Source organism: Mytilus trossulus, chromosome 8 (assembly GCF_036588685.1).
Source record: "Mytilus trossulus isolate FHL-02 chromosome 8, PNRI_Mtr1.1.1.hap1, whole genome shotgun sequence".
NCBI lineage: Eukaryota > Metazoa > Mollusca > Bivalvia > Mytilida > Mytilidae > Mytilus > Mytilus trossulus.
In genome coordinates this window covers 45,592,486-45,619,054 of record NC_086380.1, presented here as the reverse complement: position 1 = coordinate 45,619,054, position 26,569 = coordinate 45,592,486, and the positions used below count along the sequence as shown (strand labels likewise).

At 38.9% G+C, this 26,569-nt stretch overlaps 1 protein-coding gene and 47 non-coding genes across 48 annotated transcripts; 25 read left to right on the top strand and 23 right to left on the bottom strand.

The window, feature by feature from the left end:
- The first annotated feature begins 122 nt into the window (after positions 1-122).
- On the top strand, positions 123-241 carry LOC134682289 (5S ribosomal RNA). The gene has a single exon (XR_010100924.1). It is a non-coding gene; the product is annotated as a 5S ribosomal RNA (ribosomal RNA).
- Positions 242-731: 490 nt separating this feature from the next.
- Trnar-ccu (transfer RNA arginine (anticodon CCU)) lies at positions 732-804 on the bottom strand. The gene has a single exon. It is a non-coding gene; the product is annotated as a tRNA-Arg (tRNA).
- A 333-nt stretch (positions 805-1,137) lies between these two features.
- Positions 1,138-3,441, top strand: LOC134727709 (uncharacterized). Its single transcript, XM_063592091.1, has one exon. It carries the CDS (start codon positions 1,138-1,140, stop codon positions 3,439-3,441), a length of 2,304 nt encoding a protein of 767 aa, XP_063448161.1.
- Positions 3,442-4,111: 670 nt separating this feature from the next.
- On the top strand, positions 4,112-4,230 carry LOC134682288 (5S ribosomal RNA). Its single transcript, XR_010100923.1, has one exon. It is a non-coding gene; the product is annotated as a 5S ribosomal RNA (ribosomal RNA).
- Positions 4,231-4,720: 490 nt separating this feature from the next.
- Trnar-ccu (transfer RNA arginine (anticodon CCU)) lies at positions 4,721-4,793 on the bottom strand. The gene has a single exon. It is a non-coding gene; the product is annotated as a tRNA-Arg (tRNA).
- A 314-nt stretch (positions 4,794-5,107) lies between these two features.
- LOC134682286 (5S ribosomal RNA) lies at positions 5,108-5,226 on the top strand. Its single transcript, XR_010100921.1, has one exon. It is a non-coding gene; the product is annotated as a 5S ribosomal RNA (ribosomal RNA).
- A 490-nt stretch (positions 5,227-5,716) lies between these two features.
- Trnar-ccu (transfer RNA arginine (anticodon CCU)) lies at positions 5,717-5,789 on the bottom strand. The gene has a single exon. It is a non-coding gene; the product is annotated as a tRNA-Arg (tRNA).
- A 314-nt stretch (positions 5,790-6,103) lies between these two features.
- On the top strand, positions 6,104-6,222 carry LOC134682285 (5S ribosomal RNA). The gene has a single exon (XR_010100920.1). It is a non-coding gene; the product is annotated as a 5S ribosomal RNA (ribosomal RNA).
- A 490-nt stretch (positions 6,223-6,712) lies between these two features.
- Positions 6,713-6,785, bottom strand: Trnar-ccu (transfer RNA arginine (anticodon CCU)). The gene has a single exon. It is a non-coding gene; the product is annotated as a tRNA-Arg (tRNA).
- A 314-nt stretch (positions 6,786-7,099) lies between these two features.
- Positions 7,100-7,218, top strand: LOC134682284 (5S ribosomal RNA). The gene has a single exon (XR_010100919.1). It is a non-coding gene; the product is annotated as a 5S ribosomal RNA (ribosomal RNA).
- A 490-nt stretch (positions 7,219-7,708) lies between these two features.
- Trnar-ccu (transfer RNA arginine (anticodon CCU)) lies at positions 7,709-7,781 on the bottom strand. Its single transcript has one exon. It is a non-coding gene; the product is annotated as a tRNA-Arg (tRNA).
- A 314-nt stretch (positions 7,782-8,095) lies between these two features.
- On the top strand, positions 8,096-8,214 carry LOC134682283 (5S ribosomal RNA). Its single transcript, XR_010100918.1, has one exon. It is a non-coding gene; the product is annotated as a 5S ribosomal RNA (ribosomal RNA).
- A 490-nt stretch (positions 8,215-8,704) lies between these two features.
- On the bottom strand, positions 8,705-8,777 carry Trnar-ccu (transfer RNA arginine (anticodon CCU)). Its single transcript has one exon. It is a non-coding gene; the product is annotated as a tRNA-Arg (tRNA).
- A 314-nt stretch (positions 8,778-9,091) lies between these two features.
- On the top strand, positions 9,092-9,210 carry LOC134682282 (5S ribosomal RNA). Its single transcript, XR_010100917.1, has one exon. It is a non-coding gene; the product is annotated as a 5S ribosomal RNA (ribosomal RNA).
- A 490-nt stretch (positions 9,211-9,700) lies between these two features.
- Positions 9,701-9,773, bottom strand: Trnar-ccu (transfer RNA arginine (anticodon CCU)). Its single transcript has one exon. It is a non-coding gene; the product is annotated as a tRNA-Arg (tRNA).
- Positions 9,774-10,087: 314 nt separating this feature from the next.
- Positions 10,088-10,206, top strand: LOC134682281 (5S ribosomal RNA). Its single transcript, XR_010100916.1, has one exon. It is a non-coding gene; the product is annotated as a 5S ribosomal RNA (ribosomal RNA).
- Positions 10,207-10,696: 490 nt separating this feature from the next.
- Positions 10,697-10,769, bottom strand: Trnar-ccu (transfer RNA arginine (anticodon CCU)). Its single transcript has one exon. It is a non-coding gene; the product is annotated as a tRNA-Arg (tRNA).
- A 314-nt stretch (positions 10,770-11,083) lies between these two features.
- LOC134682280 (5S ribosomal RNA) lies at positions 11,084-11,202 on the top strand. The gene has a single exon (XR_010100915.1). It is a non-coding gene; the product is annotated as a 5S ribosomal RNA (ribosomal RNA).
- A 490-nt stretch (positions 11,203-11,692) lies between these two features.
- Positions 11,693-11,765, bottom strand: Trnar-ccu (transfer RNA arginine (anticodon CCU)). The gene has a single exon. It is a non-coding gene; the product is annotated as a tRNA-Arg (tRNA).
- A 314-nt stretch (positions 11,766-12,079) lies between these two features.
- LOC134682279 (5S ribosomal RNA) lies at positions 12,080-12,198 on the top strand. The gene has a single exon (XR_010100914.1). It is a non-coding gene; the product is annotated as a 5S ribosomal RNA (ribosomal RNA).
- A 490-nt stretch (positions 12,199-12,688) lies between these two features.
- Positions 12,689-12,761, bottom strand: Trnar-ccu (transfer RNA arginine (anticodon CCU)). Its single transcript has one exon. It is a non-coding gene; the product is annotated as a tRNA-Arg (tRNA).
- Positions 12,762-13,075: 314 nt separating this feature from the next.
- On the top strand, positions 13,076-13,194 carry LOC134682253 (5S ribosomal RNA). The gene has a single exon (XR_010100889.1). It is a non-coding gene; the product is annotated as a 5S ribosomal RNA (ribosomal RNA).
- Positions 13,195-13,684: 490 nt separating this feature from the next.
- On the bottom strand, positions 13,685-13,757 carry Trnar-ccu (transfer RNA arginine (anticodon CCU)). The gene has a single exon. It is a non-coding gene; the product is annotated as a tRNA-Arg (tRNA).
- Positions 13,758-14,071: 314 nt separating this feature from the next.
- On the top strand, positions 14,072-14,190 carry LOC134682277 (5S ribosomal RNA). The gene has a single exon (XR_010100913.1). It is a non-coding gene; the product is annotated as a 5S ribosomal RNA (ribosomal RNA).
- Positions 14,191-14,680: 490 nt separating this feature from the next.
- On the bottom strand, positions 14,681-14,753 carry Trnar-ccu (transfer RNA arginine (anticodon CCU)). The gene has a single exon. It is a non-coding gene; the product is annotated as a tRNA-Arg (tRNA).
- Positions 14,754-15,067: 314 nt separating this feature from the next.
- LOC134682180 (5S ribosomal RNA) lies at positions 15,068-15,186 on the top strand. The gene has a single exon (XR_010100820.1). It is a non-coding gene; the product is annotated as a 5S ribosomal RNA (ribosomal RNA).
- A 490-nt stretch (positions 15,187-15,676) lies between these two features.
- Trnar-ccu (transfer RNA arginine (anticodon CCU)) lies at positions 15,677-15,749 on the bottom strand. Its single transcript has one exon. It is a non-coding gene; the product is annotated as a tRNA-Arg (tRNA).
- A 314-nt stretch (positions 15,750-16,063) lies between these two features.
- Positions 16,064-16,182, top strand: LOC134682276 (5S ribosomal RNA). The gene has a single exon (XR_010100912.1). It is a non-coding gene; the product is annotated as a 5S ribosomal RNA (ribosomal RNA).
- Positions 16,183-16,672: 490 nt separating this feature from the next.
- Positions 16,673-16,745, bottom strand: Trnar-ccu (transfer RNA arginine (anticodon CCU)). Its single transcript has one exon. It is a non-coding gene; the product is annotated as a tRNA-Arg (tRNA).
- A 314-nt stretch (positions 16,746-17,059) lies between these two features.
- Positions 17,060-17,178, top strand: LOC134682274 (5S ribosomal RNA). Its single transcript, XR_010100910.1, has one exon. It is a non-coding gene; the product is annotated as a 5S ribosomal RNA (ribosomal RNA).
- Positions 17,179-17,668: 490 nt separating this feature from the next.
- On the bottom strand, positions 17,669-17,741 carry Trnar-ccu (transfer RNA arginine (anticodon CCU)). The gene has a single exon. It is a non-coding gene; the product is annotated as a tRNA-Arg (tRNA).
- Positions 17,742-18,055: 314 nt separating this feature from the next.
- On the top strand, positions 18,056-18,174 carry LOC134682273 (5S ribosomal RNA). Its single transcript, XR_010100909.1, has one exon. It is a non-coding gene; the product is annotated as a 5S ribosomal RNA (ribosomal RNA).
- A 490-nt stretch (positions 18,175-18,664) lies between these two features.
- On the bottom strand, positions 18,665-18,737 carry Trnar-ccu (transfer RNA arginine (anticodon CCU)). Its single transcript has one exon. It is a non-coding gene; the product is annotated as a tRNA-Arg (tRNA).
- A 314-nt stretch (positions 18,738-19,051) lies between these two features.
- LOC134682272 (5S ribosomal RNA) lies at positions 19,052-19,170 on the top strand. Its single transcript, XR_010100908.1, has one exon. It is a non-coding gene; the product is annotated as a 5S ribosomal RNA (ribosomal RNA).
- Positions 19,171-19,660: 490 nt separating this feature from the next.
- On the bottom strand, positions 19,661-19,733 carry Trnar-ccu (transfer RNA arginine (anticodon CCU)). The gene has a single exon. It is a non-coding gene; the product is annotated as a tRNA-Arg (tRNA).
- Positions 19,734-20,047: 314 nt separating this feature from the next.
- On the top strand, positions 20,048-20,166 carry LOC134682271 (5S ribosomal RNA). Its single transcript, XR_010100907.1, has one exon. It is a non-coding gene; the product is annotated as a 5S ribosomal RNA (ribosomal RNA).
- A 490-nt stretch (positions 20,167-20,656) lies between these two features.
- Positions 20,657-20,729, bottom strand: Trnar-ccu (transfer RNA arginine (anticodon CCU)). The gene has a single exon. It is a non-coding gene; the product is annotated as a tRNA-Arg (tRNA).
- Positions 20,730-21,043: 314 nt separating this feature from the next.
- LOC134682270 (5S ribosomal RNA) lies at positions 21,044-21,162 on the top strand. The gene has a single exon (XR_010100906.1). It is a non-coding gene; the product is annotated as a 5S ribosomal RNA (ribosomal RNA).
- A 490-nt stretch (positions 21,163-21,652) lies between these two features.
- On the bottom strand, positions 21,653-21,725 carry Trnar-ccu (transfer RNA arginine (anticodon CCU)). The gene has a single exon. It is a non-coding gene; the product is annotated as a tRNA-Arg (tRNA).
- A 314-nt stretch (positions 21,726-22,039) lies between these two features.
- Positions 22,040-22,158, top strand: LOC134682269 (5S ribosomal RNA). Its single transcript, XR_010100905.1, has one exon. It is a non-coding gene; the product is annotated as a 5S ribosomal RNA (ribosomal RNA).
- Positions 22,159-22,648: 490 nt separating this feature from the next.
- Trnar-ccu (transfer RNA arginine (anticodon CCU)) lies at positions 22,649-22,721 on the bottom strand. Its single transcript has one exon. It is a non-coding gene; the product is annotated as a tRNA-Arg (tRNA).
- Positions 22,722-23,035: 314 nt separating this feature from the next.
- LOC134682268 (5S ribosomal RNA) lies at positions 23,036-23,154 on the top strand. The gene has a single exon (XR_010100904.1). It is a non-coding gene; the product is annotated as a 5S ribosomal RNA (ribosomal RNA).
- A 490-nt stretch (positions 23,155-23,644) lies between these two features.
- Positions 23,645-23,717, bottom strand: Trnar-ccu (transfer RNA arginine (anticodon CCU)). The gene has a single exon. It is a non-coding gene; the product is annotated as a tRNA-Arg (tRNA).
- A 314-nt stretch (positions 23,718-24,031) lies between these two features.
- On the top strand, positions 24,032-24,150 carry LOC134682267 (5S ribosomal RNA). The gene has a single exon (XR_010100903.1). It is a non-coding gene; the product is annotated as a 5S ribosomal RNA (ribosomal RNA).
- A 490-nt stretch (positions 24,151-24,640) lies between these two features.
- On the bottom strand, positions 24,641-24,713 carry Trnar-ccu (transfer RNA arginine (anticodon CCU)). Its single transcript has one exon. It is a non-coding gene; the product is annotated as a tRNA-Arg (tRNA).
- A 314-nt stretch (positions 24,714-25,027) lies between these two features.
- Positions 25,028-25,146, top strand: LOC134682266 (5S ribosomal RNA). The gene has a single exon (XR_010100902.1). It is a non-coding gene; the product is annotated as a 5S ribosomal RNA (ribosomal RNA).
- Positions 25,147-25,636: 490 nt separating this feature from the next.
- On the bottom strand, positions 25,637-25,709 carry Trnar-ccu (transfer RNA arginine (anticodon CCU)). Its single transcript has one exon. It is a non-coding gene; the product is annotated as a tRNA-Arg (tRNA).
- A 314-nt stretch (positions 25,710-26,023) lies between these two features.
- LOC134682265 (5S ribosomal RNA) lies at positions 26,024-26,142 on the top strand. Its single transcript, XR_010100901.1, has one exon. It is a non-coding gene; the product is annotated as a 5S ribosomal RNA (ribosomal RNA).
- The last annotated feature ends 427 nt before the right edge of the window (positions 26,143-26,569 follow it).

The following is a 26,569-nucleotide window of genomic DNA, read 5'->3' as shown; positions in this document are numbered from 1 at the left end:
GTATAAAAATCTCATGCCGAAATTAAACAGATTCTATTTTCAATATCAAAGTGATGATTCCATATACATGATATACTTCCGGCGTTCTTAGCTTTATATGCCTTTATTTTAGTCACTTTAGTGTCTACGACCATATCACGCTGAACACACCGGTTCTCGTCCGATCACCGCAGTTAAGCAGCGTCGAGCTCGGTTAGTACTTGGATGGGTGACCGCCTGGGAATACCGGGTGTTGTAGACATTCCTTTTTATAATTGTCTGTGTCTGTTCCTATCTTCTTCCTCCTTCACCTGTTCTCTTTTTTTTCGTTTTACCCTTCATTTTATTGTGTCCCTGCATGTTCATATTTACCTTGATAAAACTGTTATAAAAAGGTCGACAGACGAATTTCTAAGTCACTACAAGTCGTAATATAACTTTACCGGTAAATTTGTCAAATTAGGAAAACAAACACGAAATATTCAGTTTACAATCGTTTAATTGCGCTTTGACTGAAGTCTGACTTCACAAGGAAGTACGTCGATCCTTTCTATTGTTGAATATTGTCATAGCGACGCTAGGGTGAATTCGAGGACGCTGAAAGGTTGTGGCTGCATGTTTGGTAAGTCTTTCGAAGCACAAAACTAATTTCAAATGCCGTTATGTAGCTACAATAACAGCATTTTTATTTACGGATCTTTGTGAAAAAGTGCATTTAGGCAGACTATGTTGTGAGGGTAGTAAAAATTGTCTACCTCCGACGGGACTCGAACCCGCAATCCCCGGCTTAGGAGGCCGGTGCCTTATCCATTGGGCCACGGAGGCGTATGTAGTTGTGCATTTAAATACCCATGTCATTCGTGGGCGTCGTTTCTGTAAATTCGCACATATCCTTGAAATCAACATTCTAGTGAACTTGAAAATTAATAATAATGAGGACAGAAACTACAAATACAAACTGTATTTCATCGATTGATCTCATATCTGTTGTTGAGATTATCGCGGGAACATAACGTTCCAACTATTGTACGTTTATTGTCGACGTCGTATTGTCAGTGACGTCGCCTTGGGCGGAAATACGAACTTCTAGATAAAATGTAATGGCTGGATAGTTGTTGTTATATCGTTATATCATCTATATTTATGGTGCCTTGACCAATGGATCTCGTAAAATTGAAATCAGTCCGATCGGGGAACAGAAGCGCTGTTACCAGATTATTCCGAAGATTAGATGAAGCAAAGGAGAATTCGAATTTCGACGAAGAAGAAGTTATTGCAACACTCGGAAAACTAGTGCAAAAACAAACATTGTTTGAGGACTTAAACGAACAAATTCTTAAGTTAACAGAACCGGAAGATGTGGAAAATGAGATAGTGGATTCAGATGAATATTCAGTGGATATGGAAACAAAGATTCGCCACATACGTAAGTTCATACAAAATGTCCAAACACCACAGTCCCGTCAAATTGATTCACATACAACAACCCACACATTAAATCCAGAAAATATACCGTTTGTACCAACGCACAACATAGCCAACCCACACAACGCACAGTCGTTTGAGAACCCGTCTGTACAAGCCAGTCATACGTTCAACACACAGCAAAGTTCATTTTCGTCAGCTAGTAGTCACCGCCTACCCAAACTTTCGCTTCCAATATTCTCAGGGAACATCTTAGAATGGCAAACTTTCTGGGACTCATATGAGTCGGCCGTACACCTTAACTTGTCACTTACAAATGTACAAAAATTCAATTACTTGAAAGCACAGCTAGCACATGAAGCACTAGATTCTATAGCGGGGTTCGCACTTACAAATGTAAACTACGATGAAGCCGTAAATCTATTAAAAGAGAGGTTCGGTCAACAAGACAAAATCATAAATGCATACATGCAGGCATTATTAGAAATCCCTTCGCCTAGAAATCAACTTACAAGCTTACGAAGTTTTTATGATAAAATGGAAAGTTACGTCAGGGGATTAGAAGCTTTAGGTCAGACACAAGAAACATACGGCACTCTACTTGTTCCGATTATTATGAAGAAATTACCCGGGGAAATCAGACAACATCTCGCGCGAGAACATAGAATACAAACTTGGGTATTACGGGACCTCCGTAAAAGCCTTTTAGATGAGATCAATATAATAGACGCAGGACAAGAGATAGAGTCGACAAACCATTTGCCCACAACATCGTCTTTCTTTGCCGGAGCGAACTCGGCAAAGTCCAAATCTTTCAAGAATATTGAGACAAGACCTTGCGTTTTCTGTCATGAAATACACGCACCTACTTATTGCAGTAATATAACCGACACGGAATCCCGCATGAACGTAGTAAAACGAGATAAGTTATGCTTTAACTGCCTTGGTAACCACAAAATTAACGAATGTAAATCTGAGAATACATGTAGATATTGTAACAGAAAACACCATACAAGCTTATGTAATGCCCACAAATCAAACGCCATAAAACCAGGTAATGAAGAAAGCGATAGAAATGGAGGTAATACTTCAACGCATACGAATTTCCGCGCAAATGATAACCAGAGCAACAACCCGCTAAACCCGCTAAACCCGCTAAACCCGCCAAACCCGCCAAACCCATCATCTTTGAATTCGACAAACGTTCACCTCGTAAATGATAGTCATACAACGGAACAAGATACTACCATTTTGTTTTCAAAATCGAAAGAATCACGATCAAATGTACTGTTGAAAACCGCCGTAGCACAAGTTGGAGCGAACCAACACTTTATGGATACAAACATTCTCCTTGACGAAGGAGCGCAAAGATCGTTTTTAACGCAGGAAGTAGCGAATAAACTTCACTTACAGATAGAGGGAACAGAAATTACACAGTTATCGGCATTTGAAGGTAAAGAGAAAACCGCGAGACATTTAGAAAACACAACAGTCTACCTGAAAACCGACGCAGGACACGTATTGCCAATCAAAGTACTGATAGTACCGATGATCGCCACGCCTCTACAGAATCACATACGTAATATTGATACACAGAACGGTTATTTACGTGGTTTGAAGTTAGCACACACGATGACGCAGCAAGATTCGTTTGATATATCCTTGCTTGTAGGTGCAGATCACTACTGGGACATTGTAGAAGACCATATAGTACGAGGAAACGGTCCAACCGCTGTGAAATCCAAGATCGGATATTTGCTCTCGGGACCTACATACAGTAAGAAAACTAACACGTCGAAAACTAGCAATACGGAATATGGAAATATTACTCAAGACCAAGAACGATGGGACTTCCCAGAAAAGACGAATGAAACAACAGAACCTCCAAGAAAACTACGTTACAATCGTGATTTTCCAACACAGAAGGAACCCAGTATCACATCTAACAGAATTGTTTATGACTCTATAAAAAGGAAAAGATGGAAATACGGATATCTTACGCCGTTACTTGAATTTCATGGGACAAAAATTCAATAACAAATACAGGACTAACAGAACATTCCGTGACGAAATAGCCCGTGAGACCATACGGAATTGGATACAACAATGATGCTGAAGACGACCATTAGTGATGTTGTTGATAGACAATTACGCGTTTAGCGCAAAGTTGAATTTTACTTTATTTCATGAGAGACTTTAATTCAATTTAATCGCTAAATGTAATTTCCGTTTTTATATGATTTGCTCAGTATTACAAAGAAAAAACACAACGCGAGAGACAATTTCAAAGTATTATTATTTATTGATGGACAGTTATTTATCAGTGAAACGATTTATCAATGGACAATTGAGAATTTTAGAAAATTGTGATAATTTTTTACTTTTTCGCGGCCCCAGTATGTTGAGATTATCGCGGGAACATAACGTTCCAACTATTGTACGTTTATTGTCGACGTCGTATTGTCAGTGACGTCGCCTTGGGCGGAAATACGAACTTCTAGATAAAATGTAATGGCTGGATAGTTGTTGTTATATCGTTATATCATCTATATCTGTATCAATTTCATCAGTTTCAGAAGTTTTCTGTATAAAAATCTCATGCCGAAATTAAACAGATTCTATTTTCAATATCAAAGTGATGATTCCATATACATGATATACTTCCGGCGTTCTTAGCTTTATATGCCTTTATTTTAGTCACTTTAGTGTCTACGACCATATCACGCTGAACACACCGGTTCTCGTCCGATCACCGCAGTTAAGCAGCGTCGAGCTCGGTTAGTACTTGGATGGGTGACCGCCTGGGAATACCGGGTGTTGTAGACATTCCTTTTTATAATTGTCTGTGTCTGTTCCTATCTTCTTCCTCCTTCACCTGTTCTCTTTTTTTTCGTTTTACCCTTCATTTTATTGTGTCCCTGCATGTTCATATTTACCTTGATAAAACTGTTATAAAAAGGTCGACAGACGAATTTCTAAGTCACTACAAGTCGTAATATAACTTTACCGGTAAATTTGTCAAATTAGGAAAACAAACACGAAATATTCAGTTTACAATCGTTTAATTGCGCTTTGACTGAAGTCTGACTTCACAAGGAAGTACGTCGATCCTTTCTATTGTTGAATATTGTCATAGCGACGCTAGGGTGAATTCGAGGACGCTGAAAGGTTGTGGCTGCATGTTTGGTAAGTCTTTCGAAGCACAAAACTAATTTCAAATGCCGTTATGTAGCTACAATAACAGCATTTTTATTTACGGATCTTTGTGAAAAAGTGCATTTAGGCAGACTATGTTGTGAGGGTAGTAAAAATTGTCTACCTCCGACGGGACTCGAACCCGCAATCCCCGGCTTAGGAGGCCGGTGCCTTATCCATTGGGCCACGGAGGCGTATGTAGTTGTGCATTTAAATACCCATGTCATTCGTGGGCGTCGTTTCTGTAAATTCGCACATATCCTTGAAATCAACATTCTAGTGAACTTGAAAATTAATAATAATGAGGACAGAAACTACAAATACAAACTGTATTTCATCGATTGATCTCATATCTGTATCAATTTCATCAGTTTCAGAAGTTTTCTGTATAAAAATCTCATGCCGAAATTAAACAGATTCTATTTTCAATATCAAAGTGATGATTCCATATACATGATATACTTCCGGCGTTCTTAGCTTTATATGCCTTTATTTTAGTCACTTTAGTGTCTACGACCATATCACGCTGAACACACCGGTTCTCGTCCGATCACCGCAGTTAAGCAGCGTCGAGCTCGGTTAGTACTTGGATGGGTGACCGCCTGGGAATACCGGGTGTTGTAGACATTCCTTTTTATAATTGTCTGTGTCTGTTCCTATCTTCTTCCTCCTTCACCTGTTCTCTTTTTTTTCGTTTTACCCTTCATTTTATTGTGTCCCTGCATGTTCATATTTACCTTGATAAAACTGTTATAAAAAGGTCGACAGACGAATTTCTAAGTCACTACAAGTCGTAATATAACTTTACCGGTAAATTTGTCAAATTAGGAAAACAAACACGAAATATTCAGTTTACAATCGTTTAATTGCGCTTTGACTGAAGTCTGACTTCACAAGGAAGTACGTCGATCCTTTCTATTGTTGAATATTGTCATAGCGACGCTAGGGTGAATTCGAGGACGCTGAAAGGTTGTGGCTGCATGTTTGGTAAGTCTTTCGAAGCACAAAACTAATTTCAAATGCCGTTATGTAGCTACAATAACAGCATTTTTATTTACGGATCTTTGTGAAAAAGTGCATTTAGGCAGACTATGTTGTGAGGGTAGTAAAAATTGTCTACCTCCGACGGGACTCGAACCCGCAATCCCCGGCTTAGGAGGCCGGTGCCTTATCCATTGGGCCACGGAGGCGTATGTAGTTGTGCATTTAAATACCCATGTCATTCGTGGGCGTCGTTTCTGTAAATTCGCACATATCCTTGAAATCAACATTCTAGTGAACTTGAAAATTAATAATAATGAGGACAGAAACTACAAATACAAACTGTATTTCATCGATTGATCTCATATCTGTATCAATTTCATCAGTTTCAGAAGTTTTCTGTATAAAAATCTCATGCCGAAATTAAACAGATTCTATTTTCAATATCAAAGTGATGATTCCATATACATGATATACTTCCGGCGTTCTTAGCTTTATATGCCTTTATTTTAGTCACTTTAGTGTCTACGACCATATCACGCTGAACACACCGGTTCTCGTCCGATCACCGCAGTTAAGCAGCGTCGAGCTCGGTTAGTACTTGGATGGGTGACCGCCTGGGAATACCGGGTGTTGTAGACATTCCTTTTTATAATTGTCTGTGTCTGTTCCTATCTTCTTCCTCCTTCACCTGTTCTCTTTTTTTTCGTTTTACCCTTCATTTTATTGTGTCCCTGCATGTTCATATTTACCTTGATAAAACTGTTATAAAAAGGTCGACAGACGAATTTCTAAGTCACTACAAGTCGTAATATAACTTTACCGGTAAATTTGTCAAATTAGGAAAACAAACACGAAATATTCAGTTTACAATCGTTTAATTGCGCTTTGACTGAAGTCTGACTTCACAAGGAAGTACGTCGATCCTTTCTATTGTTGAATATTGTCATAGCGACGCTAGGGTGAATTCGAGGACGCTGAAAGGTTGTGGCTGCATGTTTGGTAAGTCTTTCGAAGCACAAAACTAATTTCAAATGCCGTTATGTAGCTACAATAACAGCATTTTTATTTACGGATCTTTGTGAAAAAGTGCATTTAGGCAGACTATGTTGTGAGGGTAGTAAAAATTGTCTACCTCCGACGGGACTCGAACCCGCAATCCCCGGCTTAGGAGGCCGGTGCCTTATCCATTGGGCCACGGAGGCGTATGTAGTTGTGCATTTAAATACCCATGTCATTCGTGGGCGTCGTTTCTGTAAATTCGCACATATCCTTGAAATCAACATTCTAGTGAACTTGAAAATTAATAATAATGAGGACAGAAACTACAAATACAAACTGTATTTCATCGATTGATCTCATATCTGTATCAATTTCATCAGTTTCAGAAGTTTTCTGTATAAAAATCTCATGCCGAAATTAAACAGATTCTATTTTCAATATCAAAGTGATGATTCCATATACATGATATACTTCCGGCGTTCTTAGCTTTATATGCCTTTATTTTAGTCACTTTAGTGTCTACGACCATATCACGCTGAACACACCGGTTCTCGTCCGATCACCGCAGTTAAGCAGCGTCGAGCTCGGTTAGTACTTGGATGGGTGACCGCCTGGGAATACCGGGTGTTGTAGACATTCCTTTTTATAATTGTCTGTGTCTGTTCCTATCTTCTTCCTCCTTCACCTGTTCTCTTTTTTTTCGTTTTACCCTTCATTTTATTGTGTCCCTGCATGTTCATATTTACCTTGATAAAACTGTTATAAAAAGGTCGACAGACGAATTTCTAAGTCACTACAAGTCGTAATATAACTTTACCGGTAAATTTGTCAAATTAGGAAAACAAACACGAAATATTCAGTTTACAATCGTTTAATTGCGCTTTGACTGAAGTCTGACTTCACAAGGAAGTACGTCGATCCTTTCTATTGTTGAATATTGTCATAGCGACGCTAGGGTGAATTCGAGGACGCTGAAAGGTTGTGGCTGCATGTTTGGTAAGTCTTTCGAAGCACAAAACTAATTTCAAATGCCGTTATGTAGCTACAATAACAGCATTTTTATTTACGGATCTTTGTGAAAAAGTGCATTTAGGCAGACTATGTTGTGAGGGTAGTAAAAATTGTCTACCTCCGACGGGACTCGAACCCGCAATCCCCGGCTTAGGAGGCCGGTGCCTTATCCATTGGGCCACGGAGGCGTATGTAGTTGTGCATTTAAATACCCATGTCATTCGTGGGCGTCGTTTCTGTAAATTCGCACATATCCTTGAAATCAACATTCTAGTGAACTTGAAAATTAATAATAATGAGGACAGAAACTACAAATACAAACTGTATTTCATCGATTGATCTCATATCTGTATCAATTTCATCAGTTTCAGAAGTTTTCTGTATAAAAATCTCATGCCGAAATTAAACAGATTCTATTTTCAATATCAAAGTGATGATTCCATATACATGATATACTTCCGGCGTTCTTAGCTTTATATGCCTTTATTTTAGTCACTTTAGTGTCTACGACCATATCACGCTGAACACACCGGTTCTCGTCCGATCACCGCAGTTAAGCAGCGTCGAGCTCGGTTAGTACTTGGATGGGTGACCGCCTGGGAATACCGGGTGTTGTAGACATTCCTTTTTATAATTGTCTGTGTCTGTTCCTATCTTCTTCCTCCTTCACCTGTTCTCTTTTTTTTCGTTTTACCCTTCATTTTATTGTGTCCCTGCATGTTCATATTTACCTTGATAAAACTGTTATAAAAAGGTCGACAGACGAATTTCTAAGTCACTACAAGTCGTAATATAACTTTACCGGTAAATTTGTCAAATTAGGAAAACAAACACGAAATATTCAGTTTACAATCGTTTAATTGCGCTTTGACTGAAGTCTGACTTCACAAGGAAGTACGTCGATCCTTTCTATTGTTGAATATTGTCATAGCGACGCTAGGGTGAATTCGAGGACGCTGAAAGGTTGTGGCTGCATGTTTGGTAAGTCTTTCGAAGCACAAAACTAATTTCAAATGCCGTTATGTAGCTACAATAACAGCATTTTTATTTACGGATCTTTGTGAAAAAGTGCATTTAGGCAGACTATGTTGTGAGGGTAGTAAAAATTGTCTACCTCCGACGGGACTCGAACCCGCAATCCCCGGCTTAGGAGGCCGGTGCCTTATCCATTGGGCCACGGAGGCGTATGTAGTTGTGCATTTAAATACCCATGTCATTCGTGGGCGTCGTTTCTGTAAATTCGCACATATCCTTGAAATCAACATTCTAGTGAACTTGAAAATTAATAATAATGAGGACAGAAACTACAAATACAAACTGTATTTCATCGATTGATCTCATATCTGTATCAATTTCATCAGTTTCAGAAGTTTTCTGTATAAAAATCTCATGCCGAAATTAAACAGATTCTATTTTCAATATCAAAGTGATGATTCCATATACATGATATACTTCCGGCGTTCTTAGCTTTATATGCCTTTATTTTAGTCACTTTAGTGTCTACGACCATATCACGCTGAACACACCGGTTCTCGTCCGATCACCGCAGTTAAGCAGCGTCGAGCTCGGTTAGTACTTGGATGGGTGACCGCCTGGGAATACCGGGTGTTGTAGACATTCCTTTTTATAATTGTCTGTGTCTGTTCCTATCTTCTTCCTCCTTCACCTGTTCTCTTTTTTTTCGTTTTACCCTTCATTTTATTGTGTCCCTGCATGTTCATATTTACCTTGATAAAACTGTTATAAAAAGGTCGACAGACGAATTTCTAAGTCACTACAAGTCGTAATATAACTTTACCGGTAAATTTGTCAAATTAGGAAAACAAACACGAAATATTCAGTTTACAATCGTTTAATTGCGCTTTGACTGAAGTCTGACTTCACAAGGAAGTACGTCGATCCTTTCTATTGTTGAATATTGTCATAGCGACGCTAGGGTGAATTCGAGGACGCTGAAAGGTTGTGGCTGCATGTTTGGTAAGTCTTTCGAAGCACAAAACTAATTTCAAATGCCGTTATGTAGCTACAATAACAGCATTTTTATTTACGGATCTTTGTGAAAAAGTGCATTTAGGCAGACTATGTTGTGAGGGTAGTAAAAATTGTCTACCTCCGACGGGACTCGAACCCGCAATCCCCGGCTTAGGAGGCCGGTGCCTTATCCATTGGGCCACGGAGGCGTATGTAGTTGTGCATTTAAATACCCATGTCATTCGTGGGCGTCGTTTCTGTAAATTCGCACATATCCTTGAAATCAACATTCTAGTGAACTTGAAAATTAATAATAATGAGGACAGAAACTACAAATACAAACTGTATTTCATCGATTGATCTCATATCTGTATCAATTTCATCAGTTTCAGAAGTTTTCTGTATAAAAATCTCATGCCGAAATTAAACAGATTCTATTTTCAATATCAAAGTGATGATTCCATATACATGATATACTTCCGGCGTTCTTAGCTTTATATGCCTTTATTTTAGTCACTTTAGTGTCTACGACCATATCACGCTGAACACACCGGTTCTCGTCCGATCACCGCAGTTAAGCAGCGTCGAGCTCGGTTAGTACTTGGATGGGTGACCGCCTGGGAATACCGGGTGTTGTAGACATTCCTTTTTATAATTGTCTGTGTCTGTTCCTATCTTCTTCCTCCTTCACCTGTTCTCTTTTTTTTCGTTTTACCCTTCATTTTATTGTGTCCCTGCATGTTCATATTTACCTTGATAAAACTGTTATAAAAAGGTCGACAGACGAATTTCTAAGTCACTACAAGTCGTAATATAACTTTACCGGTAAATTTGTCAAATTAGGAAAACAAACACGAAATATTCAGTTTACAATCGTTTAATTGCGCTTTGACTGAAGTCTGACTTCACAAGGAAGTACGTCGATCCTTTCTATTGTTGAATATTGTCATAGCGACGCTAGGGTGAATTCGAGGACGCTGAAAGGTTGTGGCTGCATGTTTGGTAAGTCTTTCGAAGCACAAAACTAATTTCAAATGCCGTTATGTAGCTACAATAACAGCATTTTTATTTACGGATCTTTGTGAAAAAGTGCATTTAGGCAGACTATGTTGTGAGGGTAGTAAAAATTGTCTACCTCCGACGGGACTCGAACCCGCAATCCCCGGCTTAGGAGGCCGGTGCCTTATCCATTGGGCCACGGAGGCGTATGTAGTTGTGCATTTAAATACCCATGTCATTCGTGGGCGTCGTTTCTGTAAATTCGCACATATCCTTGAAATCAACATTCTAGTGAACTTGAAAATTAATAATAATGAGGACAGAAACTACAAATACAAACTGTATTTCATCGATTGATCTCATATCTGTATCAATTTCATCAGTTTCAGAAGTTTTCTGTATAAAAATCTCATGCCGAAATTAAACAGATTCTATTTTCAATATCAAAGTGATGATTCCATATACATGATATACTTCCGGCGTTCTTAGCTTTATATGCCTTTATTTTAGTCACTTTAGTGTCTACGACCATATCACGCTGAACACACCGGTTCTCGTCCGATCACCGCAGTTAAGCAGCGTCGAGCTCGGTTAGTACTTGGATGGGTGACCGCCTGGGAATACCGGGTGTTGTAGACATTCCTTTTTATAATTGTCTGTGTCTGTTCCTATCTTCTTCCTCCTTCACCTGTTCTCTTTTTTTTCGTTTTACCCTTCATTTTATTGTGTCCCTGCATGTTCATATTTACCTTGATAAAACTGTTATAAAAAGGTCGACAGACGAATTTCTAAGTCACTACAAGTCGTAATATAACTTTACCGGTAAATTTGTCAAATTAGGAAAACAAACACGAAATATTCAGTTTACAATCGTTTAATTGCGCTTTGACTGAAGTCTGACTTCACAAGGAAGTACGTCGATCCTTTCTATTGTTGAATATTGTCATAGCGACGCTAGGGTGAATTCGAGGACGCTGAAAGGTTGTGGCTGCATGTTTGGTAAGTCTTTCGAAGCACAAAACTAATTTCAAATGCCGTTATGTAGCTACAATAACAGCATTTTTATTTACGGATCTTTGTGAAAAAGTGCATTTAGGCAGACTATGTTGTGAGGGTAGTAAAAATTGTCTACCTCCGACGGGACTCGAACCCGCAATCCCCGGCTTAGGAGGCCGGTGCCTTATCCATTGGGCCACGGAGGCGTATGTAGTTGTGCATTTAAATACCCATGTCATTCGTGGGCGTCGTTTCTGTAAATTCGCACATATCCTTGAAATCAACATTCTAGTGAACTTGAAAATTAATAATAATGAGGACAGAAACTACAAATACAAACTGTATTTCATCGATTGATCTCATATCTGTATCAATTTCATCAGTTTCAGAAGTTTTCTGTATAAAAATCTCATGCCGAAATTAAACAGATTCTATTTTCAATATCAAAGTGATGATTCCATATACATGATATACTTCCGGCGTTCTTAGCTTTATATGCCTTTATTTTAGTCACTTTAGTGTCTACGACCATATCACGCTGAACACACCGGTTCTCGTCCGATCACCGCAGTTAAGCAGCGTCGAGCTCGGTTAGTACTTGGATGGGTGACCGCCTGGGAATACCGGGTGTTGTAGACATTCCTTTTTATAATTGTCTGTGTCTGTTCCTATCTTCTTCCTCCTTCACCTGTTCTCTTTTTTTTCGTTTTACCCTTCATTTTATTGTGTCCCTGCATGTTCATATTTACCTTGATAAAACTGTTATAAAAAGGTCGACAGACGAATTTCTAAGTCACTACAAGTCGTAATATAACTTTACCGGTAAATTTGTCAAATTAGGAAAACAAACACGAAATATTCAGTTTACAATCGTTTAATTGCGCTTTGACTGAAGTCTGACTTCACAAGGAAGTACGTCGATCCTTTCTATTGTTGAATATTGTCATAGCGACGCTAGGGTGAATTCGAGGACGCTGAAAGGTTGTGGCTGCATGTTTGGTAAGTCTTTCGAAGCACAAAACTAATTTCAAATGCCGTTATGTAGCTACAATAACAGCATTTTTATTTACGGATCTTTGTGAAAAAGTGCATTTAGGCAGACTATGTTGTGAGGGTAGTAAAAATTGTCTACCTCCGACGGGACTCGAACCCGCAATCCCCGGCTTAGGAGGCCGGTGCCTTATCCATTGGGCCACGGAGGCGTATGTAGTTGTGCATTTAAATACCCATGTCATTCGTGGGCGTCGTTTCTGTAAATTCGCACATATCCTTGAAATCAACATTCTAGTGAACTTGAAAATTAATAATAATGAGGACAGAAACTACAAATACAAACTGTATTTCATCGATTGATCTCATATCTGTATCAATTTCATCAGTTTCAGAAGTTTTCTGTATAAAAATCTCATGCCGAAATTAAACAGATTCTATTTTCAATATCAAAGTGATGATTCCATATACATGATATACTTCCGGCGTTCTTAGCTTTATATGCCTTTATTTTAGTCACTTTAGTGTCTACGACCATATCACGCTGAACACACCGGTTCTCGTCCGATCACCGCAGTTAAGCAGCGTTGAGCTCGGTTAGTACTTGGATGGGTGACCGCCTGGGAATACCGGGTGTTGTAGACATTCCTTTTTATAATTGTCTGTGTCTGTTCCTATCTTCTTCCTCCTTCACCTGTTCTCTTTTTTTTCGTTTTACCCTTCATTTTATTGTGTCCCTGCATGTTCATATTTACCTTGATAAAACTGTTATAAAAAGGTCGACAGACGAATTTCTAAGTCACTACAAGTCGTAATATAACGTTACCGGTAAATTTGTCAAATTAGGAAAACAAACACGAAATATTCAGTTTACAATCGTTTAATTGCGCTTTGACTGAAGTCTGACTTCACAAGGAAGTACGTCGATCCTTTCTATTGTTGAATATTGTCATAGCGACGCTAGGGTGAATTCGAGGACGCTGAAAGGTTGTGGCTGCATGTTTGGTAAGTCTTTCGAAGCACAAAACTAATTTCAAATGCCGTTATGTAGCTACAATAACAGCATTTTTATTTACGGATCTTTGTGAAAAAGTGCATTTAGGCAGACTATGTTGTGAGGGTAGTAAAAATTGTCTACCTCCGACGGGACTCGAACCCGCAATCCCCGGCTTAGGAGGCCGGTGCCTTATCCATTGGGCCACGGAGGCGTATGTAGTTGTGCATTTAAATACCCATGTCATTCGTGGGCGTCGTTTCTGTAAATTCGCACATATCCTTGAAATCAACATTCTAGTGAACTTGAAAATTAATAATAATGAGGACAGAAACTACAAATACAAACTGTATTTCATCGATTGATCTCATATCTGTATCAATTTCATCAGTTTCAGAAGTTTTCTGTATAAAAATCTCATGCCGAAATTAAACAGATTCTATTTTCAATATCAAAGTGATGATTCCATATACATGATATACTTCCGGCGTTCTTAGCTTTATATGCCTTTATTTTAGTCACTTTAGTGTCTACGACCATATCACGCTGAACACACCGGTTCTCGTCCGATCACCGCAGTTAAGCAGCGTCGAGCTCGGTTAGTACTTGGATGGGTGACCGCCTGGGAATACCGGGTGTTGTAGACATTCCTTTTTATAATTGTCTGTGTCTGTTCCTATCTTCTTCCTCCTTCACCTGTTCTCTTTTTTTTCGTTTTACCCTTCATTTTATTGTGTCCCTGCATGTTCATATTTACCTTGATAAAACTGTTATAAAAAGGTCGACAGACGAATTTCTAAGTCACTACAAGTCGTAATATAACTTTACCGGTAAATTTGTCAAATTAGGAAAACAAACACGAAATATTCAGTTTACAATCGTTTAATTGCGCTTTGACTGAAGTCTGACTTCACAAGGAAGTACGTCGATCCTTTCTATTGTTGAATATTGTCATAGCGACGCTAGGGTGAATTCGAGGACGCTGAAAGGTTGTGGCTGCATGTTTGGTAAGTCTTTCGAAGCACAAAACTAATTTCAAATGCCGTTATGTAGCTACAATAACAGCATTTTTATTTACGGATCTTTGTGAAAAAGTGCATTTAGGCAGACTATGTTGTGAGGGTAGTAAAAATTGTCTACCTCCGACGGGACTCGAACCCGCAATCCCCGGCTTAGGAGGCCGGTGCCTTATCCATTGGGCCACGGAGGCGTATGTAGTTGTGCATTTAAATACCCATGTCATTCGTGGGCGTCGTTTCTGTAAATTCGCACATATCCTTGAAATCAACATTCTAGTGAACTTGAAAATTAATAATAATGAGGACAGAAACTACAAATACAAACTGTATTTCATCGATTGATCTCATATCTGTATCAATTTCATCAGTTTCAGAAGTTTTCTGTATAAAAATCTCATGCCGAAATTAAACAGATTCTATTTTCAATATCAAAGTGATGATTCCATATACATGATATACTTCCGGCGTTCTTAGCTTTATATGCCTTTATTTTAGTCACTTTAGTGTCTACGACCATATCACGCTGAACACACCGGTTCTCGTCCGATCACCGCAGTTAAGCAGCGTTGAGCTCGGTTAGTACTTGGATGGGTGACCGCCTGGGAATACCGGGTGTTGTAGACATTCCTTTTTATAATTGTCTGTGTCTGTTCCTATCTTCTTCCTCCTTCACCTGTTCTCTTTTTTTTCGTTTTACCCTTCATTTTATTGTGTCCCTGCATGTTCATATTTACCTTGATAAAACTGTTATAAAAAGGTCGACAGACGAATTTCTAAGTCACTACAAGTCGTAATATAACGTTACCGGTAAATTTGTCAAATTAGGAAAACAAACACGAAATATTCAGTTTACAATCGTTTAATTGCGCTTTGACTGAAGTCTGACTTCACAAGGAAGTACGTCGATCCTTTCTATTGTTGAATATTGTCATAGCGACGCTAGGGTGAATTCGAGGACGCTGAAAGGTTGTGGCTGCATGTTTGGTAAGTCTTTCGAAGCACAAAACTAATTTCAAATGCCGTTATGTAGCTACAATAACAGCATTTTTATTTACGGATCTTTGTGAAAAAGTGCATTTAGGCAGACTATGTTGTGAGGGTAGTAAAAATTGTCTACCTCCGACGGGACTCGAACCCGCAATCCCCGGCTTAGGAGGCCGGTGCCTTATCCATTGGGCCACGGAGGCGTATGTAGTTGTGCATTTAAATACCCATGTCATTCGTGGGCGTCGTTTCTGTAAATTCGCACATATCCTTGAAATCAACATTCTAGTGAACTTGAAAATTAATAATAATGAGGACAGAAACTACAAATACAAACTGTATTTCATCGATTGATCTCATATCTGTATCAATTTCATCAGTTTCAGAAGTTTTCTGTATAAAAATCTCATGCCGAAATTAAACAGATTCTATTTTCAATATCAAAGTGATGATTCCATATACATGATATACTTCCGGCGTTCTTAGCTTTATATGCCTTTATTTTAGTCACTTTAGTGTCTACGACCATATCACGCTGAACACACCGGTTCTCGTCCGATCACCGCAGTTAAGCAGCGTCGAGCTCGGTTAGTACTTGGATGGGTGACCGCCTGGGAATACCGGGTGTTGTAGACATTCCTTTTTATAATTGTCTGTGTCTGTTCCTATCTTCTTCCTCCTTCACCTGTTCTCTTTTTTTTCGTTTTACCCTTCATTTTATTGTGTCCCTGCATGTTCATATTTACCTTGATAAAACTGTTATAAAAAGGTCGACAGACGAATTTCTAAGTCACTACAAGTCGTAATATAACGTTACCGGTAAATTTGTCAAATTAGGAAAACAAACACGAAATATTCAGTTTACAATCGTTTAATTGCGCTTTGACTGAAGTCTGACTTCACAAGGAAGTACGTCGATCCTTTCTATTGTTGAATATTGTCATAGCGACGCTAGGGTGAATTCGAGGACGCTGAAAGGTTGTGGCTGCATGTTTGGTAAGTCTTTCGAAGCACAAAACTAATTTCAAATGCCGTTATGTAGCTACAATAACAGCATTTTTATTTACGGATCTTTGTGAAAAAGTGCATTTAGGCAGACTATGTTGTGAGGGTAGTAAAAATTGTCTACCTCCGACGGGACTCGAACCCGCAATCCCCGGCTTAGGAGGCCGGTGCCTTATCCATTGGGCCACGGAGGCGTATGTAGTTGTGCATTTAAATACCCATGTCATTCGTGGGCGTCGTTTCTGTAAATTCGCACATATCCTTGAAATCAACATTCTAGTGAACTTGAAAATTAATAATAATGAGGACAGAAACTACAAATACAAACTGTATTTCATCGATTGATCTCATATCTGTATCAATTTCATCAGTTTCAGAAGTTTTCTGTATAAAAATCTCATGCCGAAATTAAACAGATTCTATTTTCAATATCAAAGTGATGATTCCATATACATGATATACTTCCGGCGTTCTTAGCTTTATATGCCTTTATTTTAGTCACTTTAGTGTCTACGACCATATCACGCTGAACACACCGGTTCTCGTCCGATCACCGCAGTTAAGCAGCGTCGAGCTCGGTTAGTACTTGGATGGGTGACCGCCTGGGAATACCGGGTGTTGTAGACATTCCTTTTTATAATTGTCTGTGTCTGTTCCTATCTTCTTCCTCCTTCACCTGTTCTCTTTTTTTTCGTTTTACCCTTCATTTTATTGTGTCCCTGCATGTTCATATTTACCTTGATAAAACTGTTATAAAAAGGTCGACAGACGAATTTCTAAGTCACTACAAGTCGTAATATAACTTTACCGGTAAATTTGTCAAATTAGGAAAACAAACACGAAATATTCAGTTTACAATCGTTTAATTGCGCTTTGACTGAAGTCTGACTTCACAAGGAAGTACGTCGATCCTTTCTATTGTTGAATATTGTCATAGCGACGCTAGGGTGAATTCGAGGACGCTGAAAGGTTGTGGCTGCATGTTTGGTAAGTCTTTCGAAGCACAAAACTAATTTCAAATGCCGTTATGTAGCTACAATAACAGCATTTTTATTTACGGATCTTTGTGAAAAAGTGCATTTAGGCAGACTATGTTGTGAGGGTAGTAAAAATTGTCTACCTCCGACGGGACTCGAACCCGCAATCCCCGGCTTAGGAGGCCGGTGCCTTATCCATTGGGCCACGGAGGCGTATGTAGTTGTGCATTTAAATACCCATGTCATTCGTGGGCGTCGTTTCTGTAAATTCGCACATATCCTTGAAATCAACATTCTAGTGAACTTGAAAATTAATAATAATGAGGACAGAAACTACAAATACAAACTGTATTTCATCGATTGATCTCATATCTGTATCAATTTCATCAGTTTCAGAAGTTTTCTGTATAAAAATCTCATGCCGAAATTAAACAGATTCTATTTTCAATATCAAAGTGATGATTCCATATACATGATATACTTCCGGCGTTCTTAGCTTTATATGCCTTTATTTTAGTCACTTTAGTGTCTACGACCATATCACGCTGAACACACCGGTTCTCGTCCGATCACCGCAGTTAAGCAGCGTCGAGCTCGGTTAGTACTTGGATGGGTGACCGCCTGGGAATACCGGGTGTTGTAGACATTCCTTTTTATAATTGTCTGTGTCTGTTCCTATCTTCTTCCTCCTTCACCTGTTCTCTTTTTTTTCGTTTTACCCTTCATTTTATTGTGTCCCTGCATGTTCATATTTACCTTGATAAAACTGTTATAAAAAGGTCGACAGACGAATTTCTAAGTCACTACAAGTCGTAATATAACTTTACCGGTAAATTTGTCAAATTAGGAAAACAAACACGAAATATTCAGTTTACAATCGTTTAATTGCGCTTTGACTGAAGTCTGACTTCACAAGGAAGTACGTCGATCCTTTCTATTGTTGAATATTGTCATAGCGACGCTAGGGTGAATTCGAGGACGCTGAAAGGTTGTGGCTGCATGTTTGGTAAGTCTTTCGAAGCACAAAACTAATTTCAAATGCCGTTATGTAGCTACAATAACAGCATTTTTATTTACGGATCTTTGTGAAAAAGTGCATTTAGGCAGACTATGTTGTGAGGGTAGTAAAAATTGTCTACCTCCGACGGGACTCGAACCCGCAATCCCCGGCTTAGGAGGCCGGTGCCTTATCCATTGGGCCACGGAGGCGTATGTAGTTGTGCATTTAAATACCCATGTCATTCGTGGGCGTCGTTTCTGTAAATTCGCACATATCCTTGAAATCAACATTCTAGTGAACTTGAAAATTAATAATAATGAGGACAGAAACTACAAATACAAACTGTATTTCATCGATTGATCTCATATCTGTATCAATTTCATCAGTTTCAGAAGTTTTCTGTATAAAAATCTCATGCCGAAATTAAACAGATTCTATTTTCAATATCAAAGTGATGATTCCATATACATGATATACTTCCGGCGTTCTTAGCTTTATATGCCTTTATTTTAGTCACTTTAGTGTCTACGACCATATCACGCTGAACACACCGGTTCTCGTCCGATCACCGCAGTTAAGCAGCGTCGAGCTCGGTTAGTACTTGGATGGGTGACCGCCTGGGAATACCGGGTGTTGTAGACATTCCTTTTTATAATTGTCTGTGTCTGTTCCTATCTTCTTCCTCCTTCACCTGTTCTCTTTTTTTTCGTTTTACCCTTCATTTTATTGTGTCCCTGCATGTTCATATTTACCTTGATAAAACTGTTATAAAAAGGTCGACAGACGAATTTCTAAGTCACTACAAGTCGTAATATAACTTTACCGGTAAATTTGTCAAATTAGGAAAACAAACACGAAATATTCAGTTTACAATCGTTTAATTGCGCTTTGACTGAAGTCTGACTTCACAAGGAAGTACGTCGATCCTTTCTATTGTTGAATATTGTCATAGCGACGCTAGGGTGAATTCGAGGACGCTGAAAGGTTGTGGCTGCATGTTTGGTAAGTCTTTCGAAGCACAAAACTAATTTCAAATGCCGTTATGTAGCTACAATAACAGCATTTTTATTTACGGATCTTTGTGAAAAAGTGCATTTAGGCAGACTATGTTGTGAGGGTAGTAAAAATTGTCTACCTCCGACGGGACTCGAACCCGCAATCCCCGGCTTAGGAGGCCGGTGCCTTATCCATTGGGCCACGGAGGCGTATGTAGTTGTGCATTTAAATACCCATGTCATTCGTGGGCGTCGTTTCTGTAAATTCGCACATATCCTTGAAATCAACATTCTAGTGAACTTGAAAATTAATAATAATGAGGACAGAAACTACAAATACAAACTGTATTTCATCGATTGATCTCATATCTGTATCAATTTCATCAGTTTCAGAAGTTTTCTGTATAAAAATCTCATGCCGAAATTAAACAGATTCTATTTTCAATATCAAAGTGATGATTCCATATACATGATATACTTCCGGCGTTCTTAGCTTTATATGCCTTTATTTTAGTCACTTTAGTGTCTACGACCATATCACGCTGAACACACCGGTTCTCGTCCGATCACCGCAGTTAAGCAGCGTCGAGCTCGGTTAGTACTTGGATGGGTGACCGCCTGGGAATACCGGGTGTTGTAGACATTCCTTTTTATAATTGTCTGTGTCTGTTCCTATCTTCTTCCTCCTTCACCTGTTCTCTTTTTTTTCGTTTTACCCTTCATTTTATTGTGTCCCTGCATGTTCATATTTACCTTGATAAAACTGTTATAAAAAGGTCGACAGACGAATTTCTAAGTCACTACAAGTCGTAATATAACTTTACCGGTAAATTTGTCAAATTAGGAAAACAAACACGAAATATTCAGTTTACAATCGTTTAATTGCGCTTTGACTGAAGTCTGACTTCACAAGGAAGTACGTCGATCCTTTCTATTGTTGAATATTGTCATAGCGACGCTAGGGTGAATTCGAGGACGCTGAAAGGTTGTGGCTGCATGTTTGGTAAGTCTTTCGAAGCACAAAACTAATTTCAAATGCCGTTATGTAGCTACAATAACAGCATTTTTATTTACGGATCTTTGTGAAAAAGTGCATTTAGGCAGACTATGTTGTGAGGGTAGTAAAAATTGTCTACCTCCGACGGGACTCGAACCCGCAATCCCCGGCTTAGGAGGCCGGTGCCTTATCCATTGGGCCACGGAGGCGTATGTAGTTGTGCATTTAAATACCCATGTCATTCGTGGGCGTCGTTTCTGTAAATTCGCACATATCCTTGAAATCAACATTCTAGTGAACTTGAAAATTAATAATAATGAGGACAGAAACTACAAATACAAACTGTATTTCATCGATTGATCTCATATCTGTATCAATTTCATCAGTTTCAGAAGTTTTCTGTATAAAAATCTCATGCCGAAATTAAACAGATTCTATTTTCAATATCAAAGTGATGATTCCATATACATGATATACTTCCGGCGTTCTTAGCTTTATATGCCTTTATTTTAGTCACTTTAGTGTCTACGACCATATCACGCTGAACACACCGGTTCTCGTCCGATCACCGCAGTTAAGCAGCGTCGAGCTCGGTTAGTACTTGGATGGGTGACCGCCTGGGAATACCGGGTGTTGTAGACATTCCTTTTTATAATTGTCTGTGTCTGTTCCTATCTTCTTCCTCCTTCACCTGTTCTCTTTTTTTTCGTTTTACCCTTCATTTTATTGTGTCCCTGCATGTTCATATTTACCTTGATAAAACTGTTATAAAAAGGTCGACAGACGAATTTCTAAGTCACTACAAGTCGTAATATAACTTTACCGGTAAATTTGTCAAATTAGGAAAACAAACACGAAATATTCAGTTTACAATCGTTTAATTGCGCTTTGACTGAAGTCTGACTTCACAAGGAAGTACGTCGATCCTTTCTATTGTTGAATATTGTCATAGCGACGCTAGGGTGAATTCGAGGACGCTGAAAGGTTGTGGCTGCATGTTTGGTAAGTCTTTCGAAGCACAAAACTAATTTCAAATGCCGTTATGTAGCTACAATAACAGCATTTTTATTTACGGATCTTTGTGAAAAAGTGCATTTAGGCAGACTATGTTGTGAGGGTAGTAAAAATTGTCTACCTCCGACGGGACTCGAACCCGCAATCCCCGGCTTAGGAGGCCGGTGCCTTATCCATTGGGCCACGGAGGCGTATGTAGTTGTGCATTTAAATACCCATGTCATTCGTGGGCGTCGTTTCTGTAAATTCGCACATATCCTTGAAATCAACATTCTAGTGAACTTGAAAATTAATAATAATGAGGACAGAAACTACAAATACAAACTGTATTTCATCGATTGATCTCATATCTGTATCAATTTCATCAGTTTCAGAAGTTTTCTGTATAAAAATCTCATGCCGAAATTAAACAGATTCTATTTTCAATATCAAAGTGATGATTCCATATACATGATATACTTCCGGCGTTCTTAGCTTTATATGCCTTTATTTTAGTCACTTTAGTGTCTACGACCATATCACGCTGAACACACCGGTTCTCGTCCGATCACCGCAGTTAAGCAGCGTCGAGCTCGGTTAGTACTTGGATGGGTGACCGCCTGGGAATACCGGGTGTTGTAGACATTCCTTTTTATAATTGTCTGTGTCTGTTCCTATCTTCTTCCTCCTTCACCTGTTCTCTTTTTTTTCGTTTTACCCTTCATTTTATTGTGTCCCTGCATGTTCATATTTACCTTGATAAAACTGTTATAAAAAGGTCGACAGACGAATTTCTAAGTCACTACAAGTCGTAATATAACTTTACCGGTAAATTTGTCAAATTAGGAAAACAAACACGAAATATTCAGTTTACAATCGTTTAATTGCGCTTTGACTGAAGTCTGACTTCACAAGGAAGTACGTCGATCCTTTCTATTGTTGAATATTGTCATAGCGACGCTAGGGTGAATTCGAGGACGCTGAAAGGTTGTGGCTGCATGTTTGGTAAGTCTTTCGAAGCACAAAACTAATTTCAAATGCCGTTATGTAGCTACAATAACAGCATTTTTATTTACGGATCTTTGTGAAAAAGTGCATTTAGGCAGACTATGTTGTGAGGGTAGTAAAAATTGTCTACCTCCGACGGGACTCGAACCCGCAATCCCCGGCTTAGGAGGCCGGTGCCTTATCCATTGGGCCACGGAGGCGTATGTAGTTGTGCATTTAAATACCCATGTCATTCGTGGGCGTCGTTTCTGTAAATTCGCACATATCCTTGAAATCAACATTCTAGTGAACTTGAAAATTAATAATAATGAGGACAGAAACTACAAATACAAACTGTATTTCATCGATTGATCTCATATCTGTATCAATTTCATCAGTTTCAGAAGTTTTCTGTATAAAAATCTCATGCCGAAATTAAACAGATTCTATTTTCAATATCAAAGTGATGATTCCATATACATGATATACTTCCGGCGTTCTTAGCTTTATATGCCTTTATTTTAGTCACTTTAGTGTCTACGACCATATCACGCTGAACACACCGGTTCTCGTCCGATCACCGCAGTTAAGCAGCGTCGAGCTCGGTTAGTACTTGGATGGGTGACCGCCTGGGAATACCGGGTGTTGTAGACATTCCTTTTTATAATTGTCTGTGTCTGTTCCTATCTTCTTCCTCCTTCACCTGTTCTCTTTTTTTTCGTTTTACCCTTCATTTTATTGTGTCCCTGCATGTTCATATTTACCTTGATAAAACTGTTATAAAAAGGTCGACAGACGAATTTCTAAGTCACTACAAGTCGTAATATAACTTTACCGGTAAATTTGTCAAATTAGGAAAACAAACACGAAATATTCAGTTTACAATCGTTTAATTGCGCTTTGACTGAAGTCTGACTTCACAAGGAAGTACGTCGATCCTTTCTATTGTTGAATATTGTCATAGCGACGCTAGGGTGAATTCGAGGACGCTGAAAGGTTGTGGCTGCATGTTTGGTAAGTCTTTCGAAGCACAAAACTAATTTCAAATGCCGTTATGTAGCTACAATAACAGCATTTTTATTTACGGATCTTTGTGAAAAAGTGCATTTAGGCAGACTATGTTGTGAGGGTAGTAAAAATTGTCTACCTCCGACGGGACTCGAACCCGCAATCCCCGGCTTAGGAGGCCGGTGCCTTATCCATTGGGCCACGGAGGCGTATGTAGTTGTGCATTTAAATACCCATGTCATTCGTGGGCGTCGTTTCTGTAAATTCGCACATATCCTTGAAATCAACATTCTAGTGAACTTGAAAATTAATAATAATGAGGACAGAAACTACAAATACAAACTGTATTTCATCGATTGATCTCATATCTGTATCAATTTCATCAGTTTCAGAAGTTTTCTGTATAAAAATCTCATGCCGAAATTAAACAGATTCTATTTTCAATATCAAAGTGATGATTCCATATACATGATATACTTCCGGCGTTCTTAGCTTTATATGCCTTTATTTTAGTCACTTTAGTGTCTACGACCATATCACGCTGAACACACCGGTTCTCGTCCGATCACCGCAGTTAAGCAGCGTCGAGCTCGGTTAGTACTTGGATGGGTGACCGCCTGGGAATACCGGGTGTTGTAGACATTCCTTTTTATAATTGTCTGTGTCTGTTCCTATCTTCTTCCTCCTTCACCTGTTCTCTTTTTTTTCGTTTTACCCTTCATTTTATTGTGTCCCTGCATGTTCATATTTACCTTGATAAAACTGTTATAAAAAGGTCGACAGACGAATTTCTAAGTCACTACAAGTCGTAATATAACTTTACCGGTAAATTTGTCAAATTAGGAAAACAAACACGAAATATTCAGTTTACAATCGTTTAATTGCGCTTTGACTGAAGTCTGACTTCACAAGGAAGTACGTCGATCCTTTCTATTGTTGAATATTGTCATAGCGACGCTAGGGTGAATTCGAGGACGCTGAAAGGTTGTGGCTGCATGTTTGGTAAGTCTTTCGAAGCACAAAACTAATTTCAAATGCCGTTATGTAGCTACAATAACAGCATTTTTATTTACGGATCTTTGTGAAAAAGTGCATTTAGGCAGACTATGTTGTGAGGGTAGTAAAAATTGTCTACCTCCGACGGGACTCGAACCCGCAATCCCCGGCTTAGGAGGCCGGTGCCTTATCCATTGGGCCACGGAGGCGTATGTAGTTGTGCATTTAAATACCCATGTCATTCGTGGGCGTCGTTTCTGTAAATTCGCACATATCCTTGAAATCAACATTCTAGTGAACTTGAAAATTAATAATAATGAGGACAGAAACTACAAATACAAACTGTATTTCATCGATTGATCTCATATCTGTATCAATTTCATCAGTTTCAGAAGTTTTCTGTATAAAAATCTCATGCCGAAATTAAACAGATTCTATTTTCAATATCAAAGTGATGATTCCATATACATGATATACTTCCGGCGTTCTTAGCTTTATATGCCTTTATTTTAGTCACTTTAGTGTCTACGACCATATCACGCTGAACACACCGGTTCTCGTCCGATCACCGCAGTTAAGCAGCGTCGAGCTCGGTTAGTACTTGGATGGGTGACCGCCTGGGAATACCGGGTGTTGTAGACATTCCTTTTTATAATTGTCTGTGTCTGTTCCTATCTTCTTCCTCCTTCACCTGTTCTCTTTTTTTTCGTTTTACCCTTCATTTTATTGTGTCCCTGCATGTTCATATTTACCTTGATAAAACTGTTATAAAAAGGTCGACAGACGAATTTCTAAGTCACTACAAGTCGTAATATAACTTTACCGGTAAATTTGTCAAATTAGGAAAACAAACACGAAATATTCAGTTTACAATCGTTTAATTGCGCTTTGACTGAAGTCTGACTTCACAAGGAAGTACGTCGATCCTTTCTATTGTTGAATATTGTCATAGCGACGCTAGGGTGAATTCGAGGACGCTGAAAGGTTGTGGCTGCATGTTTGGTAAGTCTTTCGAAGCACAAAACTAATTTCAAATGCCGTTATGTAGCTACAATAACAGCATTTTTATTTACGGATCTTTGTGAAAAAGTGCATTTAGGCAGACTATGTTGTGAGGGTAGTAAAAATTGTCTACCTCCGACGGGACTCGAACCCGCAATCCCCGGCTTAGGAGGCCGGTGCCTTATCCATTGGGCCACGGAGGCGTATGTAGTTGTGCATTTAAATACCCATGTCATTCGTGGGCGTCGTTTCTGTAAATTCGCACATATCCTTGAAATCAACATTCTAGTGAACTTGAAAATTAATAATAATGAGGACAGAAACTACAAATACAAACTGTATTTCATCGATTGATCTCATATCTGTATCAATTTCATCAGTTTCAGAAGTTTTCTGTATAAAAATCTCATGCCGAAATTAAACAGATTCTATTTTCAATATCAAAGTGATGATTCCATATACATGATATACTTCCGGCGTTCTTAGCTTTATATGCCTTTATTTTAGTCACTTTAGTGTCTACGACCATATCACGCTGAACACACCGGTTCTCGTCCGATCACCGCAGTTAAGCAGCGTCGAGCTCGGTTAGTACTTGGATGGGTGACCGCCTGGGAATACCGGGTGTTGTAGACATTCCTTTTTATAATTGTCTGTGTCTGTTCCTATCTTCTTCCTCCTTCACCTGTTCTCTTTTTTTTCGTTTTACCCTTCATTTTATTGTGTCCCTGCATGTTCATATTTACCTTGATAAAACTGTTATAAAAAGGTCGACAGACGAATTTCTAAGTCACTACAAGTCGTAATATAACTTTACCGGTAAATTTGTCAAATTAGGAAAACAAACACGAATATTCAGTTTACAATCGTTTAATTGCGCTTTGACTGAAGTCTGACTTCACAAGGAAGTACGTCGATCCTTTCTATTGTTGAATATTGTCATAGCGACGCTAGGGTGAATTCGAGGACGCTGAAAGGTTGTGGCTGCATGTTGGTAAGTCTTTCGAAGCACAAAACTAATTTCAAATGCCGTTATGTAGCTACAATAACAGCATTTTTATTT